Source organism: Dendrobates tinctorius, unplaced genomic scaffold, assembly GCF_039654945.1.
Source record: "Dendrobates tinctorius isolate UK_male_01 unplaced genomic scaffold, ASM3965494v1 ptg000074l, whole genome shotgun sequence".
In the NCBI taxonomy this organism is placed as follows: domain Eukaryota; kingdom Metazoa; phylum Chordata; class Amphibia; order Anura; family Dendrobatidae; genus Dendrobates; species Dendrobates tinctorius.
In genome coordinates this window covers 1068149-1091909 of record NW_027361742.1, presented here as the reverse complement: position 1 = coordinate 1091909, position 23761 = coordinate 1068149, and the positions used below count along the sequence as shown (strand labels likewise).

At 44.3% G+C, this 23761-nt stretch overlaps 1 protein-coding gene across 1 annotated transcript in view; it reads right to left on the bottom strand.

Moving 5' to 3' along the window:
* Positions 1 to 23761, bottom strand: part of LOC141096364 (fibronectin type III domain-containing protein 7-like) — a 47879-nt gene that overhangs the window by 11224 nt on the left and 12894 nt on the right. The window contains exons 3-5 of the mRNA XM_073582919.1: positions 23048 to 23308; positions 22665 to 22925; positions 5778 to 6038 (exon numbers count right to left, since the gene is read on the bottom strand). Coding sequence (XP_073439020.1) covers positions 5778 to 6038; positions 22665 to 22925; positions 23048 to 23308 — 783 coding nt within the window. The remainder of the gene's footprint in view (positions 1 to 5777; positions 6039 to 22664; positions 22926 to 23047; positions 23309 to 23761) is intronic.

The window sequence follows — 23761 nt, the reverse complement described above, 5'->3', positions numbered from 1 at the left end:
GTTTTTTTTCATATGAATCTAATAAAAAATTCAACCATATTCCACAATATGTAGTGTTAAGATGCTATTCTCCCCTAGAAGCACTGTAGCTGTAGGTGCACCAGAAGGGCACCTGTTGTGTCCCACGAATGGGAACAACCTGTAATGCATATTTCTCTTTGTTTTGTTCTTCCTCCAATCAGCAAAATTCCCTGTTGTTGCTAGGTAGAATTAGACTGTGTGAAAATTGTCCCTCCTGTAGTTGAGCTCTGTATTAGGTTCCTCCTCCCTTCTTCTTCAGTTTAGCCTACAGCAGCCATTACTCAAGACGCCTGTGTACTCCCCTGTACAAATTACCCCTTTTTACCTACTGTCCATTGTAAACTAATACAAGATTTTGGAAGAAATCAGCATAGTTTCTGCTCGTCTTTCTACAGTGGCTTTGCCAGTGGAGTTAAAACTATCTGAGGACGTCTGGTTTTGTGAGTATGAGTTATACAATTATCTAAGAAGCTGATAGAACACTTGGGACTCACAATCATCAGGAGGAGTCAGAATAGTAAAAATGGGGTTGCTGTGACCAGGAACAGTATACAGCTGTAATCCGAGAAGAGGACTGTTTAACATAAGGCTAATGTAAAGCCACAACAGCAGCAGCTTACATGGCTGCAGACAGACATTCTCTGTGCTCTTCACTTCAGAAAACTGCACAGTGAAGGATTTATCCTGTTACTAAGAACAGTTCAGAGTCTGTAATCCAGAGAAAGGATCCATCTATTAGCTATTGAGAAGCTGCAGTTTACATAGACTTGTATCATTCTGTGCTCTCCAGCTCAGCTTGTTGCAACTTTGTATTGGTCTCCTTGACAACCAGCTTTTTGCAGCTCATATTACCCAGATCTCATCTGCCTGTGAGTTACAATGGCTGAAGGAAAGTCTGCAATATCTGTATATGAGGACTCAGCCACTAACAGACCCAGGCGCTCTGCTAAGCCGTCACTGAAAGCTATAGAGAACCTTGAAATCATTAAACATGAACTTTCTTGTAATATATCCATCTTATGGCAAAGACTGCAGAGTCACACTAACAGCATCTCCCAGTATGCCTCTCATGAGTTACCAGCAGAGGGAGCCCTTGAACAATTGTACTCTGCATACCAGGCTTATAAAGACACTTGTAAAAAATACATCTCAACGCTACGGAAATTAAATACGCCAGAATCGCTAAAAGAAAGCGAGGTCTTCCAACAGCTCAATGCCGAACGAGATGGCACCGTGCGCGACATTGTGAACAAAACAGAAGCAAAAATCCCACAAATGTCAGAAGTGACATCGCACAGATCCAGGTCTGCTAGGAGCTCAAAACACTCAATCAAGTCAAGCTCATCAAGGTACTCAACCCTCAGTGATCAATTCATAAGAGCGCGTGCCGAAGCAGAATCTACGAAAGTGCAAGCCATTTTCGCCCAAAAGAAAGCAGAGAAGGAAACAGTATCTGCACGCAAGAAAGCAGAGATGGAAGCTGAATCCACACGCAAGAAAGCAGAGATGGAAGCTGAATCCGCACGCAAGAAAGCAGAGATGGAAGCCGAATCTGCACGCGAGAAGGCGGAAATAGAAGTCCTGCAGAAGGAATACGAACATGCAACAGCCGTGGCAAAGCTAAAGGTCTTTGAGTAGGCTCTAGGTGGGAGCCAAGGAGGCAGCCTCAATTCATACAAACTTGACACAGAAGACCCACTTAAGCGAACGAGAAATTACGTGCTGAGCCAAACCAACGAAACCCTGAACATCAACAACCTTCCCGTCAGCACCGACCTCTCTCTAGAGCATCAGGACATTGATCCGCCTGCAGCTTCCAGCTTTCAAGGTCAGTCCAATGGACCACAAACATTCAAACCTGAACCTCCTTCATGTGTCAATACGCTGCCTGATCCTACACTTCACCAAATGCCATACGCCAACATCTACATGCAACCTAACATGCCGTCAAGGCACTATGCCCCTGATAACTATGTGGTTCCAGTCCCGCATACAACAGAGACCATATGTCACAAACAGGTTGCTGGTCTAAACGCCTACGCCACTCCATATCTTCCCATGTTCTTGAACCAAGAAGCTAATACCCACGCTAACAGCATCACTCAGCCAGCAAATGTTTCTCCAAAGTCAGAAAGAACAGACATGGCCGATTTTGCGAGGCTCATGATATGCCGAGAACTCACCAACACCGGTCTCACAAGATTCGACGACCAGCCTGAGAAGTACAGAAGTTGGAAATATACCTTTAAAGCCACAATTAGTGACCTTGGCATCACTGCTGCTGAAGAGCTGGATCTGCTAATCAGGTGGCTTTGACCCCAATCCACGGAGCGGGTCAAGAGGCTCAGATCCGTCCACATCAGTAATTCAGCAGCTGGACTCATGGCTGCATGGGAAAGACTGGAACGTAGCTTCGGCAGTCCTGAAGCCATAGAGAATGCACTGTTTAAGCGCCTGCAGGATTTCCCCAAAATATCTGGCAAGGAGAGTTTAAAATTCCTAGAGCTCAGTGACCTACTCCTAGAGCTCCAGTTAGCCAAGGCAGACACGCACCTACCTGGTCTCAGCTATCTGGATACCGCTCGGGGCGTTAACGCGATAGTTTCTAAGCTGCCATACAATATACAAGAGAAGTGGGCCACTATTGGGTCAAAGTACAAAAAAGCCAATCAAGTCTCTTTTCCTCCATTTTCCTTCTTCTGTGACTTCATCAAGGAAATTGCAGAGTGCAAAACTGACCCCAGCTTCTGCTATGAAGAACCTAGCGGCTTTGCACCATTCCCTAAGTACAAGAGTTCGTGCTCTCATGACAGCAATCGCAGTGGTCCGGTGTCTGCAAAAAAGACAGAAGTTCTGCCTACACCGGCATCAGCGCCAGACAAAGGCAGTGAAGGTGAGAAGGTTGAAAATCCGAACCGCCAGTGTCCAATTCACAAACTGCCACATCCCCTAAAGAAGTGCATCAGCTTCAGGAAGAAACCCCTTCAAGAATGAAAGGAGCTCTTGAAGAAGTTTGGAGTATGCTTCAGGTGCTGCGCCTCTACTGAACATCTTGAGAAGGACTGTGTCATCGCCATCAAGTGTCGAGTGCGACAGCGAAGACCATGTACAAGCGCTCCATCCATCACAGTACGACTCTGCATCTACACCTTCTCCCACCACAAGCCATGGCGGGGAGAGTTCAGACCAAACGACAAGCCAAGTTGCGGTATCTTCCTCATGCACCGAAGTCTGCGGAGAAGGTCTTCGAGACAAGTCCTGTGCGAAGATTTGCCTAGCAAGGGTGTATCCCAAGGGTCATCTAGAGAAGGCAGTCAAGGTGTACGTTAGTCTGGACGACCAGAGCAACAAATCACTGGCCAGGTCAGAACTCTTCGACTTGTTCGACTTAAAAGGAGACATCTATCCTTACACTTTTGGCACCTGCAGCGGCGTTATAAAAACCTCTGGAAGAAGGGCCGGTGGCCTCATAATATCTTCTCTTGAGAAGGACACCATGGAGATACCACTACCCACACTTGTTGAGTGTAACCAAATTCCATTCAACAGGGAGGAAATCCCAACGCCAGAAGTCGCTCTTCAGCATCCTCACCTCAGAATGATAGCCAAAGAGATGCCACCCCTGGACGACAAGGCAGACATCCTAATTCTTCTCGGCAGAGACATTATACGACTGCACAAGATGCGTCAACAAATCCACGGACTACTCAATGAACCGTATGCTCAGCACCTCGAGCTAGGCTGGGTTATCAGCAATGTCTGTAGCGACCAGACACAGGATCCTAGCAACATCTCCTCTTACAAAACGCTTATCACGTCAGATCACCATGGCTTGTCCCCCCTGCCAGACCCAGGCCATTACTGGACGAAGGAGAAATCAAATGACACTAAATGTCAGCAACAACCATCTGACAATTCAAGTCTGCGTTATCTTCGAGACTACAACCTTGAGAGAACAACACTCGGTCCTACAACAAAGGACAACTCACCAACAGAGGAAGACAAGGTGATCATCAGGGTCACGAGCATCAAACCCACCAATGTCAACTATAACAGCTGGGTAGCTCCCTCACCTTCCCTTCCCACAAAGACTGAGTTGCCAAAGGATTCACAGCAAGTATCTGCTGAGTTCTCAACCTTTGACGCCTATCTCCATCACAAACCTGGTCAAGCCGAATCCATGCTAGACTTCAGTGCTCAGAATGAGAGTCCTCTCTCAACAGCCTTCCTCTTACCAATGGTGCTAGCGTTTGCCCCACGCAATGCAGCTTCAGCATACTGCCGGATGTCGAACAAGGCACGTTCACTTCCAAAGCATCACCCTGTGTTGAACTTCCTATCGAACGAGGAGCCTCGCCTGTTCAAAACAGCATCCATGGTCCTCTGGGGTTCAAAACACCCATTGCAGTTCAAGGCAGGGCATCACTGAGACAGCTCGCTACTCGGGGCATCAACAGGAACACTATATTACCATCTCAGAGACAGCAAAGGTGGGAGATGGGGAAGAAGTCCCTAAAGGCCTTACAGCAACCCCAAGTCCTGCATCGTAGTTCTTTAAAGATTCTTTCAACCATCATCAAGAGACAAGTCTACGTTTCTTACGATGCATCTACGAAGACTACAGCTGCAGGAACCTCTCCAAGTGCTTCAGTTTGCTGGGTCCTTCGAACAGGAGTCACATGAATGTATCTTAGCCACTGGACTTTGCCACGGCGGGGAGCATACCTTCGCATGCTACTGCTGTGCTAGGACACAGGATCAGAACCCAACTGAACTTTAACTTCCCCTTATGGACTGGAACTTCGACTGTTGGGTTGGTGGAAGAGTTGGCATGTTGCGGCTTCCCCAATCTGAAGATGGGTTTCTATTGGACTCATTTTTTATTTTTTATTCAAGCTCTACGTTTTTACTACAAGTATGGACTTGATTTCTGCATTGTGTTGCATTGTTTTTTCTTTTCTCTCATTGCAGGTTTCACGATGTCGGGAGACAGATTCTCCTTATCTCGCACAAGAACTTATGAAATCTGACAATTTCAGACGGGGAGTGTTGTGTCCCACGAATGGGAACAACCTGTAATGCATATTTCTCTTTGTTTTGTTCTTCCTCCAATCAGCAAAATTCCCTGTTGTTGCTAGGTAGAATTAGACTGTGTGAAAATTGTCCCTATGTCCCTCCTGTAGTTGAGCTCTGTATTAGGTTCCTCCTCCCTTCTTCTTCAGTTTAGCCTACAGCAGCCATTACTCATGACGCATGTGTACTCCCCTGTACAAATTCCCCCATTTTAACTATTGTCCATTGTAAACTAATACAAGATTTTGGAAGAAATCAGCATCGTTTCTCCTGGTCTTTGTACAGTTGCATTGCCAGTGGAGTTAAAACTATCTGAGGATGTCTGGTTTTGTGAGTATGAGTTATACAATTATCTAAGAAGCTGATAGTTAGAACACTTGGGACTCGCAGTCATCAGGAGGAGTCAGAATAGCACCATATGGGTAACACAGTGCTTATAGCTTCCAATCATCAAGCCATACAAACTCTGGGAGCACAGTTCATCACACACATGGATCAGGATTTTTGTTCATTTTAGGAAACCAGGTCTGATATGATGTGAAAACACAAGTGCATCTGTGGATATAGCAGTCCTTTGCTGTTCATGCACACAATTCAGACAGAAGAAGGACATTTGTAGAATAACAATAATATTACAATTTGGAAATGGAATTATAATATAAATCTTCATTCTGAGTACAAACCTGTATAAAAAGGTACAGATAAACTGAAATCACTTGTACAAGTGTTTCCCACTGCCGCTACGGAGGCCTCCAACCTTAGACCACAGGAGAGTTGTGTGAAGCTGCAGGACGTGTTGCTGGACTGGCAATGGTGCTGCTCTCCCTGAGGTCCAATGGTAACTGTAGTGTAATTCACTGCTCCCACCGTCTTAGCCCAGGACACAGTTACTACATTGGACTCACAATTCATATCAGCTTGAACTTGACTTGGAACACAGGGAACTGAAAGACAGAAATTCTATATTACAGGTTTCTATTCAACAATTTCATATACAGTATATTGGACATAAAATACTTCATTAGAATCATCACTTTCCTAAACTTTTCACACCCTTCCCCTTGATTTTAGAAGCCAGTAAATCTAATGTGCCTTAGAAGAGCAATATTTGCAATTCCCTGTTACAAGCAGGTATTAAGCGCAAATTCCAAGGAAGAGTTCTAATGGTTCACGATATTGTCCCAATGACGGAATTATTGCCACCATTATAAACAGGGACCTTCTTCTACTCCAATTAGTATTAGTATATATTATAGATAATATATCTGTAAGGTAGGGCATGCCTGGAGAATGATCATTTTTCTTACTGCAGTGGCACAACAGTGTATTGAGCAGTTCTTAACTACTTTGACCTGAAGCCAGTTTTCTCCGTCCTGACGGGCCAATTTTTCAATTCTCACCAGTCACTTTATGTGGTAATAACTCTGGAACGCTTCAATGGATTCCAGTGATTTTGAGATTGTTTTTCATGACATATTGTACATCATTTTAGTGATTTATTTAGGATGATATTCTTTGTGTTTATTTGTGAAAATATTGGAAATTTGCTGAAAACTTTTGAAATTTTCAAAATGTTATTTTTATGCCCTTAAACCAGGAGGTTATGGCACACAAAATAGTTAATAACATTCACCATATCTCTACTTTACATAAGCATCATTTTTTAAACATATGGTAATTTTTTTTTGTTAGGAAGTTAGAAGGGTTCAAATTTTATCAGCACTTTATAATTTTTTTTCAAGTGAAAGAGAGGGTTCGGCACTGCTCCTTAACCCCAAAGTAGTTCCGTTACTGCAATCCAAATCACGCACCTGGAACGAACGCCATAATACCATCAGAACGGGTGCTCAATCCAATGAAACACATGAAATCAGATTATGTAGAAAAGATAAGAATGGATGGCACTCGCCGTTCTATCGTGAAAATTCTTTTTTGGTTAAAAGGCATTGGCTCGGGAGGAATGTACACAATTTTTTTACCAAGATTTACAAAATCATTTTTTTAGGGACCACATCACATTTGAAGTGACTTTCAGAGGTGTATATAACAGATAATACCCAAAAGTGACACCATTATAAAAGCTGCACCCCTTAAACTGCTCAAAACCACATTCAAGTTTATTAACCCTTCAGTTGCGTCACATTAATTAAAGCAATATTGAAGGAAAAAATTAAAAATTTTACTTTTTCATCACAAAAATATTGCTTTAGTCCCAAATTTTGCATATTCACAAGGGTAACAGGATAAAATGGACCCCAAACGTCTTTGTGCAATTTCTCCTGAGTACGCTGAATCCCATATGTTGTGGAAAACTACAGCTTGGGGTGCATGGCATGCCTTGGAAGGGAAGGAGCACCGATTGACCTTTGGATCTCAAAACTGGCTAGAATTGATAGCAGATGCCATATCACGTTTGGGGAGCTCCCTATTTACCTAAACAGTGGGAAGGCTCCAAGTGACCTCATTTTGGAAATTAGACCGCTCAATGAATTTATCTGGCTGTGTGATTAGCACCATGAACACCCAGGTGCTTCACGGAATTTTACAATGTTGAGCTGTGAAAATAAAAATCACATTTTCCCCACAAAATGGTGTTTTAGCCCCAATTGTTTATTTTCACAAGTGTAACAGAAGAAAATGGACAGTACAATTTGTTATGAAATTTCTGCTGAGTACGCCAATACCCATCATATGTGGTGGAAAACTGCAGTTTTGGGTGCACAGCAAGGTTCAGAAGGGAAGGAGTACTTTTGGAATGCAAAATTGTCTGGATTAAATAGAAAATGCCAAGTGGTGGGAAACTACTGTTTTCACACACTGCTGAGCTCCAAAAGGAAGATGTGACATTTCTGAGAGCAGGCTTCGATGGAATGATGCACGGGTGCCATGTCGCGTTTGAAGAGCCCCTGATGTGCCTAAACAGTCAAAACTACTTACAAGTGACCCTATTTTGGAATATACATCCCTCAAGTAATTTATCTAGCTGTGTGGTGAACACCTTAAACCCACAGGTGCTTCACAAAATTTTGCAATATTGAACTGTAAAAATGTTATTTTTCCCACAAAGTTTCTTTAGTGCCCAATGTTTTAATTTTCACAAGGGTAGCAAGAGAATATGGACCCAAAAATTTGTTGTGCAATTTCTACTGAGTTTGCCGATACCCAATATTAGGTAGGAAACTACTGTTTGGACTCGAGGTCTAAAAGGATGGAATGGTTTCTGGGTGCCATGTTGCATTTGGAGAGCCCCTGATGTGCCTAAACAGTGAAAGCCCCTACAAGTGACCCCATGTTTGGCAACTACACCCCTCAATGAATTATGTAAAGGCATAGTTATAGTAATAGCAATAATGCTTTTGGGTTTGCTGATGCACAAATTAATAATGTGGTGGTATGTGTAAGTTGTATGAAGTATATCAGACTATAAAAGCGTGTTGTGTCAACAGGGTAAAACTAAATTTTATAAATTCATGCTCGTGTGGTACACTTTGAAGCAATCCTTAATGCAAAGGCAAGGTTTCTCAGGGCAGGTTTCATGTGTAGTGCAGAAAAGAAAGATATTCTCCAATGATGATCACTGAGATAGGTATATTTTTAAACTCCAACATCTTTGGAGATCCACAGTAAATCCACAAGGAGAAAACCAACGTGTTTCGGCTTTACTCCTTAGTCAGGGTCTATTCTAAAGTGAATCTGGTTGATTTTATATACCTTTTCCTGTGGATTAATTAACCAACACCTGGGAACTAAAAAATTAACTCTGTTCTAGACAATACAAACATAATATAAAAACCACAAAATTCTTTCATAAAACAAGCTAGCTATAATGCACAATTAAATCCTGTCTGCTGTTCATTCTCATTGGAGATCTTGTGTGAAATTTGAATATCCAGTATGACTCTATTCAATATTTTCCTTTTTAGATCACCCCCTCTTATGGGTTTATAAACCTTTTAAATACCTACAAAGGCTAAGAACGTTACGTCCCGTTTATGTACTTGTGGAAAATGCTCAGAAACAGCAGAGACATTTACTGCTTTGGCGGGATTGGCCCCATCTGATAAATATCTTCTGATGTGTTTTTTCAGTGGGCCAGTTATGTATCCTACATATTTTTTTTTTACATGTTATACAACCAATTATATATATAACTCCTGCTGTATTGCAGGAAAATGTCCTTTTTTTTGTAAGAAAGAAACTTTGTGCACTTATATGCATGATTGCAGATATGCACTGTGTATTTCCACATTAAAAAGAAAAACTTTTAAAGGGAATCTGTCACAACTTTTTTCAAATATCATTCAGTTCAGTGTCAACTATGCATTATAACAGTACTTTTGATACCCCTTGACTCCCCACCTTTGATCAATAAATACCGCTTATATTCCTCCTGCGGTGTATGTAAATCTGCTCGGTCCGGTCCGATGGGCGGGGTTTATTGTCCGTCTCTCCCTCTCCTGTCTTGCGTTACGCATTTCTTTCTTGTAATTCCTGCGTTCGCATACTGTTACTGCGCGTGCGCAATCAAATGAAATTTCGCGCGTGCACAGTATGCTTTGCCCAACAGTGGGCAATGCATAAAATCAGTATTGCGCATGCGCCGGCATATGCCATTACGTTCTATGGCCCGGAAGTATTGCGATGCAAATTGTGTGTTGCCTCATGCATTCCGGGCCATAGAATGTAATGGAATATAAACGGTATTTATTGATCAAAGGTGGGGAGTCAAGGGATATCAAAAGTACTGTTACAATGCATAGGTGACACTGAATTGAATGATATTTTTACATGATATGCGGAAAAAGTGGTGACAGATTCCCTTTAAGGAAAGCCATGTGGACATCTTTTGTTTTTTATTTTCCTGAAACAAACTTGGTGAGAGAATAGTATCTAACGAGAACACTTTCTTAGCAACATATCTGGGGATAGTATTTTTTAAAACTTTCAGAGATTCTACTGTCCTGATTGAGAATCGGGATTTTTACAATGACTGTATTGAATGACTGCATTGAAAAAGTAATAAATATCTGGACTTTCCTTTTATTTCAGTGTGTATTGCAGTCTACTAGTAAATGTTCTCTGTCTATATCATCCACTATTGCATTTGCTCTGTTCAAAAGCCAAAGTATCCTCTATTTTTTAATCTAGTAAGTACATTTTTTGACTCCACACTATAGCTACCATTTTCTCAATAATTCCTTTTTGTTCTCATAAGCTCTTCAACAGCAATATTTTTATTACATGGGATGGATGGTATGAATGAGCTTCTAGTATGGTGTTATCAGTAGGCTTCCTATAATGAGATATTGTAATAGTACCTTCACCTGAATGACCTGTTAATGTTATATCTAAATTATTTATTTTTTTAGAGTCCAAAAAGTGGATAAATTTAAGATTGAAAGTAATATTATTCATGTAAGAGATAAAGTTATCCGCTTCTAACCCTGTACCCTTCCAAATAATTATTAGATAGTCTGTATAACGACCAAAAAATTTGATCACATGATGAAATGGATTTGTTTCACAGTCACTGTAAATAAATATTTCTTCACAGACAGCCACCACTAAATTTGCTATAGAGGATGAGAACTTTCCTCCCATGCTTATTCCACATTTTTGCAAAATAAATTATTTATCAAAAGTGAAGTAATTATGAGTCAATAAGAAAGTGACTGCTAGAATTAAATACATTTTTTTATTTCTTTTGTGAATATGTACTATATTTGTTTAGGAAATATGTAAGACTAGTAAGTGCAACCTCATGCGGTATGGTCGGATATACACTGACCATGTGAGGGGAGACAGGGCCGTAGTCTTGGCTGACATAGATTGCTCAATCACGCCCTGGTCTCCCGCCACATGCATACAATGTCCCCTTCACAGCGTACCTTCTTTAACGCCTTCTGTACCATCAGGGTCCTCTCTGTTCTGCTGTGAGTTCACTCCTGACGATTTCATACAAAGACAGACCGAGTCCAGTTTCAACTTGTAACAAGCAATTTTACTTGAATCCATTCTCAGTACGTCCAGCTCAGTTACAGCAACATCACTGGGAACATAATGGTACACATCCTTGTCTATTTCTGTGCTTTCCCTCACTTCTTGTAGAATGCTCCGGGGTAGCGCCGTTTTGTCCGGTACTGCAGCGTTCCTTCTGTTCAGCTTAACTACCTTTAGGAGTTTCCCTGTCCATTTCACTCCAGACATAAGGGCATCTGCCCATGTAGTAAGCTGCCACATCTTGGTGCTGCCCTGAATTCCTCTGCTGCTATGACCTTTGATTCCTGAGCCATGAATGACTGGGCTCCTAGCTTGAACGTTTCATGGCCCACTTTGTTGCCCGGACTCTAAGGCCCTGCTGCACTGTCCAGGCTCCCTGGCCCTACTGCCTAAAATGCCGGGAACTCGCTGGCTTACCCACAGTTGGCCCCCTGAGTTAACTGTTTCCTATCTTAAATCGAAGTAGGCTAAAATGCCCCCCTCTAGTGGCTAACCAAATTACTACACCAATATACATATAGCAGCACTAAGTACACAATATTATTTACAAAGTAAAACATTCAGATCCGGGACAGGTTTAGGGGGTTCAACAGTTTCTGTGACCCCTTACAACAACATCACAGCTCAGCCATTTGTAGGAAGGTAGGAAGGGAGCCAAGAATATTTTTGTAGTGTATAAATCAGCGCTTTAGTAAATAAATGTGAAGTTTTATACCCATCTCATTGCTCATCGCAGAAGAACATCTTTCTTTTCTGCACTGCATCTTGGGCCTGTACTATGGTGGCTCCGTGTGGTGATACCCATGCAGACAAGGTTCATCTTAAAGCAGTGAGCTGACTCTATTTTCCTCCCTTCCCCATCTATATATATAATTGCCTTAAATTGTCCGGCAAGTGGTGCCGCTCGGATCCAGGAACGCCACAGCGATCCTGAATGCCGCTGGGATCCCAGCTGCCGCTGGGATCCCGAACGCGGCTGTGATCCTGACCACCGCTGGGATCCCAACCGTTGCTTGGATCCCAGCCGCCGCTCGGATCCAGGCAGCCGCTGCGATCACGAGGCTGTGAAAGGAGTGTAACGAGGGGATATAACGAGAGGGGTTTAATTAAGGGGGTATAATGAGGGGGTGTAATGAGATGGTGTAATGAGGGGGAGTAATGAGAGGGATGCCGCCGGACCCCCACCAGGACCCACCCCCTGACTACAAGTGCCGGATCCCGCAGCTGCCTGCCCACCCACCTCTGTGCAGTCACAGCCGGCAGGAAAGACCGCGGCTTGATGCCTGTGCTGGAGAATGGGTGTGGCCACCCTCTGGTGGCACCACACACCATCTCCAGCACTGGTCGCAAAACACCGTCTTCCTGCCAGTTGTGACTGCACGGAGGTGGGTGGGCTGCCACCCCCAGGGCAGCACCACAAAGCTGCCCCCATCGTGATGTTACTGCCCTCCCGATGCGATAGCATCGATCACACATCCAGTTTATAATAAATGGTAAATTATATCCTTTCATATTCCCCTCTTGGAGCAAGCATACTCTGCCCTTTTTTGTGTTCTCTCCTTCCTCAGAGTTTGACTAAACTGAAGCTGCAGGCAGCAGCGACACACGTTGGGCATTTGTGGACTGAGTGGTCTCCCTTGGTAATTATTATGTGACTTAATCTGTTCTCTTTCCCTTTTTTTCCCCATATGCATGGGATGGTATCTGAGATCTGTATGGCTTTCCCTGGGTATTTTACCATTATGTGAACTAGTATTGCTCTTTTCACCTGTTCATCTGCATGAGGCACAAACCCTCTTTGAGGATGCATGCAAAATTGATATAAATTCATTATTTATAGTGCAAGCTATTCATTAGCTAGTTCTTAGTCCTTTTTTCATATTCTTAAGAGGTAAGAGACATCTTATAAATCACATATAGAAATTTAACCCCTTTACCCGCGCGTTCATGACCGGGCCAATTTTTACAATTCTGACCACTGTCCCTTTATTAGGTAATAACTCTGAAATGCTTACATGGATCCCACTGATTCTGACATTGTTTTCTCGTGACATGTTATACTTCATGATAGTGGTAAAATTTAATTCAAATAACTTGCGTTTATTTGTGAAAAAAATGGAAATTTGGCGAAAATTTTGAAAATTTCGCAATTTTCCAACTTTGAATTTTTATGCCCTTAAATCACAGAGATATGGCACACAAAAAACTTAATAAGTAACATTTCCCACATGTCTACTTTACATCAGCACAATTTTGGAACCAAATTTTTTTTGGTTAGGAAGTTATAAGGGTTAAAAGTTGACCAGCGATTTCTCATTTTTACAACACCATTTTATTTTTACGGACCACATCACATTTGAAGTCACTTTGAGGGGTCTATGTGATAGAAAATACCCAAAAGTGACACCATTCTAAAAACTGCACCCCTCAAGGTGCTCAAAACCACATTCAAGAAGTTTATTAACCCTTCAGGTGCTTCACAGGAATTTGTGGAATGTTTACAAAAAATGAACATTTAACTTTTTTTCACAAAAAAATTACTTCAGGTCCAATTTTTTTATTTCACCAAGGGTAACAGGAGAAATTGGACTGCAAAAGTTATTGTGCAATTTCTCCTGAGTACGCTGATACCTGATATGTGGGAGGGAACCACTGTTTCGGCGCATGGCAGAGCTCAGAAGGGAAGGAGCGCCGTTTGACTTTTTCAATGCAAAATTGGCTGGAATTCAGATCGGACACCATGTCACGTTTGGAGAGCCCCTGATCTGCATAAACAGTGGAAACCCCACACAAGTGACACCATTTTGGAAACTAGACCCCCAAGGAACTTATCTAGATATGTGGTGAGAACTTTGAACCCACAAGGGCTTCGCAGAAGTTTATAACGTACAGCTGTACAATTAAAAAATCATATTTTTTCCACAAAAATGATCTTTTCACCCCCAATTTTTACTTTCCCAAGGGTAACAAGACCCTAAAAGTTACTGTGCAATTTGTCCTGAGTACGTTGATACCCCATATGTGGGTGTAAACCACTATTTGGGTGCATAGCAAAGCTCAGAAGGGAAGCAGCGCCATCTGACTTTTTTGGCTGGAATTGAGATCGGACACCATGTCGTGTTTGGAAAGCCCCTGATGTGCCAAAACAGTGGAAACCCCTGACAAATGACACCATTTTGGAAACTATACCCCCCAAAGAATTTATCTAGATGTGTGGTGAGAACTTTGAACCCCCAAGGGCTTCACAGAAGTTTATAACGTACAGCCGTACAATTAAAAAAATCATATTTTTTCCACAAAAATGATCTTTACCCCCTCAATTTTTATTTTTCCAAGGGTAACAGGACCCCAAAAGTCATTGTGCAGTTTGTCCTGAGTACGCTGATACCATATATGTTGGGGTAAACTACTATTTGGGCGCATGGCAGAGCTCGGAAGGGAAGCAGCGCCATTTGACGTTTTTGGCTGGAATTGGGATCGGACAACATGTCGCGTTTGCAAAGCCCCTGATGTGCCTAAACAGTGGAAACCCCCCACAAATGACACCATTTTGGAAACTAGACCCCCTAAGGAACTTTTCTAGATGTGTGGTGAGCACTTTGAACCCCCAAGGGCTTCACAGAAGTTTATAACGCCCGGGCGTGAAAATAAAAAAGTCATATTTTTTCCACAAACATGATATTTTAGTCCCCAATTTTTTATTTTCCCAAGGGTAACAGGAGAAATTGGACCCCAATAGTTGTTGTCCAATTTGTCCTGAGTACGCTGATACCCCATGTGTGGGTGAAAACTACTGTATGGGCATACGTCGGGGCTCCGAAGGGAAGTAGTGACGTTTTGGAATGCAGACTTTGATGGAATGGTCTGTGGGTGACATGTTGCCTTTGGAGAGCCCCTGATGTACCTAAACAATGGAAACCCCCCACAAGTGACCCCATTTTGGAAACTAGAACCCCCACGGAACTTATCTAGATCTTCAAAGAAGTTTATACCGCCCGGGCGTGAAAATAAAAAAATCATTTTTTTCCACAAAAATGATATTTTTGCCCCCAATTTTTTATTTTCCTAAGGGTAACAGGAGAAATTGGACCCCAAAAGTTGTTTTGCAATTTGTCCCGAGTAGGCTGATACCCCATATGTGGGGGTAAAACACTGTATGGGCGCATGGCAGAGCTTGGAAGGGAAGGAGCACCGTTTGACTTTTTCAACGCAGAATTGGCTGGAATTGAGATCAGACGCCATGTTGCGTTTGGAGAGCACCTGATGTGCCCAAACAGTGGAATCCCCCCTAGCCCTAATCCTAATGGGAAAATGGAAATAAATACATTTTTTTAATTTTATTATTTTACCCTAGTTAAGGGGTTGATAACAGGTGGTTTGATTACTCTTTTTAGCGGGTTTTTATGTTTGGCAGCTGTCATACACTAAAACAGGGGTCCCCAACCGCCGGTCCGCGGCCCAGCACCGGGCCGCTGCAGTGCCCTTGCCGGTCCGCGGACACAAGGGGAGCCAGGGTTGGTCAGTGGCGTAGCGGGGGCTGGGGCGGCGTGTGTAGCGGCGACCAGGGAGCGATCAAGCAGCTCTGCTGCCTGCAAGAGGGAATAGCAGGAGCGGAGCTGCAAGGACCCGTCCAGCTTCCTGCCCGCTGCCCGCGCTTCCTGTCTCTGACACAGAGAGGAGCGCGGCCGCTGCTGTGTGAGAGCAAGGAAGCGCGGGAGGCGGGCAGGTGAGAGGAGAGAGGTGGTGTCTGTGTGTACATGTATGTCTGTGTGTGTCTGTGTGTGTGTGTATATAATGTGTGTGTACATGTATGTCTGTGTGTGTCTGTATGTGTGTGTGTGTGTGTGTGTAGCCTGGCCCTGGAGGAGATGGGGACATGAGGAGAAGGCCATGAGGGGAGTGATGGGGTGAAGGCAATGATGGGGAGAGGGGAGTGATGGGGTGAAGGCAATGATGGGGAGAAGGGAGTGATGGGGTGAAGGCAATGATGGGGAGAGGGGAATGATGGGGTGAAGGCAATGATGGAGAGATGGCAGTGATGGGGTGAAGGCAATGATGGGGAGAAGGGAGTGATGGGGTGAAGGCAATGATGGGGAGAAGGGAGTGATGGGGTGAAGGCAATGATGGAGAGAGGGGAGTGATGGGGTGAAGGCAATGATGGGGAGACAGCAGTGATGGGGTGAAGGCAATGATGGGGAGAAGGGAGTGATGGGGTGAAGGCAATGATGGGGAGAAAGGGGTGATGGAGCACTTATTCAAAACCTATGGTGAGTTGAGTCACATTATAAATGTTATTTAATTATAAGTATGCACTGCTACACTACAACCGTGTCCATAGCCCCGCCCCCTTATGACCAAAGCCCCGCCCCTGCCACACCTCCATCCCCGCCCTGCCGGGCCATGGAAGAATGGTCTTGCTTGAAACCGGTCCCCGGTGCAAAAAAGGTTGGGGACCACTGCACTAAAAGACGCTTTTTATTGTAAAAATAGTTTTTGCATAACCACATTTTCAGAGCTATAATTTTTCCATATTTTGACCCACCGAGTTATGTGAGGTCTTATTTTTTACGGGACGAGTTGACGTTTTTATTGGTACCATTTTCAGGCACGTGACATTTTTTGATCGCTTTTTATTCCAATTTTTGGGACGCAGAATGAACAAAAACCAGCATTTCAAGAATTTCTTTTGGGGGGTGCGTTTACACCGTTCCACGTGCGGTAAAATTGATAAGGCAGTTTTATTCTTCGGGTCAGTACGATTACAGCGATACCTCATTTATGTCATTGTTTTGGCGCTTTTATGCAATAAAAACAATTTTATGTAAAAAATAATTTTTTTTGCATCGCTTTATTCTGCGAGCTATAACTTTTTTTATTTTTTCACTGATGATGCTGTATGGCAGCTCGTTTTTTGCGGGACAAGATGACGTTTTCAGCGGTACCATGGTTATTTATATCCGTCTTTTTGATTGCACGTTATTGCACTTTTTGTTCTGCGGTATGATGATAAAGCATTATTTTCGCTTTGTTTTTTATTTTTATTTTTTAAGGGGTTCGCTAAAGGGGTTAACTAATGGGACAGTTTTATAGGGCGGGTCGTTACGGAAACGGCGATACTAAATATGTGTATTTTTATTGTTTTTTTTTATTTCTAAGAAATGAATTTATTAGGGAATATTTTTTTTTAATTTATTTAGTGATTTTTTATAAATTATTTTTACACTTTTTTTTTTAAACTTTATTATACTGTCCCAGGGGGGACATAACTGTCATGTGACCGATCGCTGATCGGTCACATCACTGATCGCTGTGACAGATCACAGTGCTCTGCTATAAAAGAGTCACAGGTGTTGCAATCAGCGTTGGTGATAGTATTCATTTCAACCATCCTTGGTGGAGGCAGGAGCTGGAGAACGTTCCTTGCAGCACTGTCTTAGCCCTGGTGTGGAAGGAGTCATAGGGGATTTCCTTGTAGCTCTGACAGAGCTTGGTGGCAGCATTTCAGGAGGAGAGCTGCATTCTGGTGGTGGACTCTGTTGCCAGGAGCAAGTGCACAGAGTAAAGCTAAGTGGTGTTCCCCTGTTTGTGTTTTCCCTTCATGTGTATTAGTGCAGCGATGGAGCCAGTGCCTGCGCCACCCAGCTCCCTAGCAAGGGATAGGTGTAGAGTGTGCTAGGGCGACAGGTATCCTGAGCGGCGCCTGGTGCGGAACCGGCATAGGGAATGTTAGGAGCGTTAGGGACACTGACTCAGGGGAGTGCAGGAGGTCTTCCCTATCGCAGGGCCCACCGTTGTAACTGTTGTCCCTCCCCCTTGTCTTGTTGTTTACAGTTACCGGCCTGCGGGTCGCGTCACACAGGACGGGTCCACGTGACATGAGGAAGCCGGCTCCCTGCAGGCCCCCGAAGGTCTCCGGCGCCATTTTGGATCCGGGGACCTGCAGGGAAGGAGGCCCCCGGAGCAGCGCTGCACATCGCGCTGCTCCGGGGGGCTCAGGGAAGCACGGAGGGAGCCCCCTCCCTGCCGATGCTTCCCTAAACCCCAGGTACACAGCGATCGTGTTTGATCGCAGTGTGCCAGGGATTAACGTGTCGGGTGCGGTCCGTGACCGCCCCTGATACATAGTGCCGGGTGCCAGCTGTGATAATCAGCTGATACCCAGCCGCGATCAGCGGCGCTCCCCCCATGAGCGCCGCTGATCGCTATGATGTACTATCCGGTCCATGGGCATAGGGGGCCGGGTCCCATGGACGGAATAGTACGTCAGATGGCAGAAATGGGTTAATATACATTTATTGTTATTCATTATCCATTGGGAGAAAAAGAGCATTGCTGCAAATTTATGCTATTTGAATATTTGTGATTGCTATATCATGTATGCTTTGCATGTATATGTATGCTCACATCCACTTGCCCACATTGTTTTCATTGGTGTTTTTTAACTGTTTTATTATGCACTTGGTTTTCTTGGCATTGTATGAACAATAAAAGTATTTTTGCATATTGATATTCAGCTGTGAGTGTGCTCCATTCTGTGCTTCTTTTTCTTGCTTTTTTCCTTGTACAATACGTGCCCATCAGTTTCAGAAGTACTTACCATAAAGGGTATGTTCTTCCCGTGTTTGCGTGGGTTTCCTCCGGGTACTCCGGTTTCCTCCCACACTTCCAAAGACATACTGATAGGGAATTTAGATTGTGAGCCCCCATCGGGGACAGTGATGAAAATGTGTGCAAACTGTAAAGCGCTGCGGAATATGTTAGCGCTATATAAAAATAAAGATTATTATTATTATTATTAAAGGGAAGCTGGAACAGTGAATTGGGAACTGCACCTGCTGCTGTGATTACAGATCGGGCACACAGCAGCCAGCACCCACACAGCACAACACTGGATCACAGGAGATCAAAGGAGGGGGGCCTACAACAACTCTGCACACCAGATCTGAGGAAAAGGAAGCACAGTGACCGCAACTAGCAGAGCAGTACATGTACGGCGGATGTCGTGAAAGGGTTAAAAGGAATCTGTATGCAGGTTTTTGCTATGCAACCTGAGGTTATCATGATGAAGGGGAAGAAAGCCTGATTCTAGTGATGTTTCACTTACTCGGCTATGTTTGACTGTTTCATCAGCAGGAGATTATCACTAGAGGACAAGCTGTCTCGTGCCTCCTAGTCAACTGCTCTGTATAATCTCGTCCCCACTACCGAAAAGACTCTTTCTGTACAGCGTATACAGAAAGCTGCCAATCACTGGTGTGGGCAGGGTTATACAAGGCTGAGCAGTCTGAGCTCTGCACTATCTGCTGTATCACAGCATAAGGGGTCAGGGACCATGAAATGCTCCAACTGGGCCAACACGAACTTGGATTGTGCTCAGATTGATGGACCATTTTAGGCTGTGCTGCTGTGAATCTTTGGGAAGCTACTGCCTATCACAGCCTGCCGCACTTTGGTGATTGATGTGCGATAGCAGTAGACACTTTACCAGCCACTCTGCTATGACTCTCTAACTTAATGCTGGCAAAAACTCTCTGGCACAATACTATTATAATAGTGCTGAGACCTACTCCATTCAGACATTTGGAGCAGGACAGTCATCCCTAGCACCCTATGTGGTAACATTGCACACTCTCTGACTAACCAAAATGTTATCTTTTAGGCTGGAGTCACACTAGAGAAAAATACGGACGAGTGAGAGGCGCAAAAACAACGCATTGCACTTGGACCAATGTTTCTCTATGGGGCAGCTCCCATCAGCCGTTTATTTCTCTGCCGTATTTTACGGGATGAGAAAATCGCAGCATGCTGCGATTGTCAGCGTATTCCTCCAAAAATACGCCATTGCAAGTCTATGGAGGCGAGAAAAATACAGATTACACACGGAACAGACGTGTGACTTGCGAGAAATACGCACCAGTGTCCTTTAACAAAAGCCGGCAATTCATTTTGCGATACAGTAAAATCACACTGACATGTTTAATAAAGAATAGTAAGAATAGATATAGACACATAGAATACATATACAGTATATATATATATATATATATATATATATATATATATATATATATACACACATACACACACACACACACACACACGTCATTGAGACACATATATATATTTATATTTCATAGAGTTCTACATAGCAGAATAGCCGCTAAATCAATTGTCGGCTTCTGTAAAATCATTACAAAACCCAACATGAAATGACACATGGTTTACATACAGCAAAACCATTTCATTTGATTTAGTTTTTCATATGTCTTTGACTAATAATTAGATTAGGGTATGTATGTAAAATTTGGGACATGTAGGTGTTAAATTAAGGGGTTAATTCGTTGAAAAAAATTGTGTGGACTCCCGCGGTAATTTCTCCACCAGAGAGGGAAAGCCAGTGAGTGAGAGCAGATATTAATAGCCTAGAGAGGGACCGTTGTTTTTGCCCCTCGGCTAAAAAAATCTGCCCCTGGCCTCCCCAGAAAAGGCACATCTATAAGATGCGCCTTTTCTGGCACCTAGCCTCTCTAGTCCCATTGCCCTGTAGGGATGGCTAATGGGTTAATGTCACCTTGCCTTATAGAACTGCTAGTACCAGCATTGCACAACACTTGCGAATACATCAGCACCGGGCTCTGCCTGGGCATAATTTGATGCTGTCACCTTGTCCTGCAACTTGGCACCATAAAATTGTACTTCTTGGTGCCCAGTGACTCTGAGTGAATGGGGATATCACAGATTTTAGCTGCCATCAGACCTACACCACCCTGTGCTAATGTTCGGCCAGCCACACACCACCCTGGGCTAACAGGCAGCCAGCCACACACCACCCTAAGCTAACGGGCAGCCAGCCACACACCACTCTGAGCTAATGGGCAGCCAGCCACACACCACCCTGAGCTAACGGGCAGCCAGCCACACACCACCTTGAGCTAAAGGGCAGTCAGCGACACACCACCCTGAGCTAACGGGCAGCCAGCCACACACCACCCTGAGCTAACGGGCAGCCAGCCACACACCACCCTGAGCTAACGGGCAGCCAGCCACACACCACTCTGAGCTAATGGGCAGCCAGCCACACACCACCCTGAGCTAACGGGCAGCCAGCCACACACCACCTTGAGCTAAAGGGCAGTCAGCGACACACCACCCTGAGCTAACGGGCAGCCAGCCACACACCACCCTGAGCTAATGGGCAGCCAGCCACACACCACCCTGAGCTAACAGGCGGCCAGCCACACACCACCCTGAGCTAATGGGCAGCCAGGCACACACCACCCTGAGCTAACAAGCAGCCAGCCACACACCACCCTGAGCTAACGGGCATCCAGCCACACAAAACCCTGAGCTAACGGGCAGCCAGCCACACACACACTGAGCTATCGGACAGCCAGCCACACACCACCCTGGACTAATAGACAGCCAGCCACACACCACCCTGAGCTAACGGGCAGCAAGCCACACACCACCCTGGGTTACCAGTCAGCCAGCCACACACCACCCTGAGTTAATGGGCAGCCAGCCACACAAAACGCTGAGCTAACAGACAGCCAGCCACACACCACACTGAGCTATCGGGTAGCCAGCCACACACCACCCTGGACTAATAGGCAGCCAGTCACACACCACCCTGAGCTAACGGGCAGCCAGCCACACACCACCCTGGGCTAACGGGCGGCCAGCCAAATACCTCCCTGAGCTAACGGGCATCCAGCCACACACCACCCTGGCCTAACGGGTGGTCAGCCACAAACCACCCCGAGCTAATGGGCAGCCAGCCACACATCACCCTGGGCTAATGGGCGGCCAGCCACAAACCACCCTGAGCGAACAACAAGCCAGCCACACACCACCCTGAGCTAATGGGCAGTCAGCCACACACCACCCTGGGCTAACGGGTGGCCATCCACAAACCACCCTTAGCTAATGGGCAGCCAGCCACACACCACTCTGGGCTAATGGGTGCACAAAATGGGCACAAATCATAACCTGACACATACATAGCAACACCAATATGGCATCAACAGCTTTTTCTTAAAGTAACATACACTGAATTCCACACAAAAGAGGAGGAATTTGAGGCTTTCCTCGTCTTACACCTCCACTAGATTACATTGGCATTCCCAAATCTATCCCCCCCACCCCCAAATATATGGTTATATACTGTATTTCCTTTTTTTATATGAGGCCACTTACAATACAATCAGAAGACACTTTATATATACTATTTAAAGGGCTTGTCCACTACTAGCCAACCCCTTTTGAATGCCTCCAGGGGGATGAATAAAATAAGCAAAAACCATACTTACCTCCCAGAATGGCAAGAAAAAAGCATACTTGTCTCCTGTACTGGCACCACTCCTCCGCCTCAAGCGCTGTGTCAACCGGCAATCATTTGACATTGTTTATTTCACATGATCGCCGCAGCCGATCAGTGGATTCTGATGAGCTGCAGCTTTAACAATTCCTCCAGCCAAAGTACAACCATAGCTAGTCATTATCCTTAACTAAAATTAGTATTTGTTTGAAATATTTGCAACCAACATTTGAAGTCAGAGCATCCAATATACCTGTGTACAACGCAGATGGAGAACTGGGTGCACTCTCGCACCGGTCATTGACTGCTGTCACGGTCACATCATAGGCCTGTCCACATGGAAGATCACGGATCTCACAGCCCAGCTCAGTATTGTTGCATAGAAGATACTGGTTTTCTGGTGTCCTCAGCACTGAATAATAACTCTGAGCTCCAAGGGATTCATCCCAGCTCAACCTGATCACTGAGCTGGAGCAATTTATATCTGCAGCTACATTGTGAGGCTGACAGGGAGCTGAAATTACACGGCAAAGGAAAGAGTCATCATTTTCATAAATACGGAATATTCACAATTTTTAATATTCAGTGTACATGTGCCAAAACCTTATCACTGGTGAATGAACACAAGCTACTTACCAGTAGTGAGTGTCACTGGGATGGCTGCAGGACCCGTGCATTGCTGATTGATGGCGGTAACGGTCGCATTATATATCTGACCACACTGCAGCTGATTGATGATGCAGCCCATGGATGATGTGTGGCAGGAAAGCATTTCTGCTCCCGGACTGGACACATTGGCGACATAACTGATGGCGCCAGGAGTCTGACTCCAAGACATTGAAGCTGAGTTGTTGGAACAGTTGAGCTGTGGTGTCTCCATGATTGTGGCACAAGGAGCTGAAAAACACAATGGACCCAAGTTATCATTTTCAGGAGGTTGGTGCTGGGTTTAAGTCACTTCTCAGTTTTTGTCTTGTTGTATTCATTGCACATTTTTATGCCAAATTCTTCAAAATTGCACCCGCGATTCATACACAAAGTAGAACATTTGAAACTTTTTTTTCTTCCAATTTTTTTTAGGACTGTTCTTGAGCAAAAAGTCACAAAATGTTGCAAAAATTGAACAAAACATTTCTGGCGTCCATAAAATCACTATGGGCGGACTGGAGTACATTTGCAACAAATTTTGCATATATACAATAGGCTGTAAAAAACGTCCCAAATTAAATGAAGAATTAGGCGCAAATGGAAATCAGATGACAAACAACAAAAGGTAACCAAAAAAAGGCCTAAATGCAATAGTGAATTGGGCCTATCATTTTATGATTTCTCTAAATCAAGTCTAGGGTA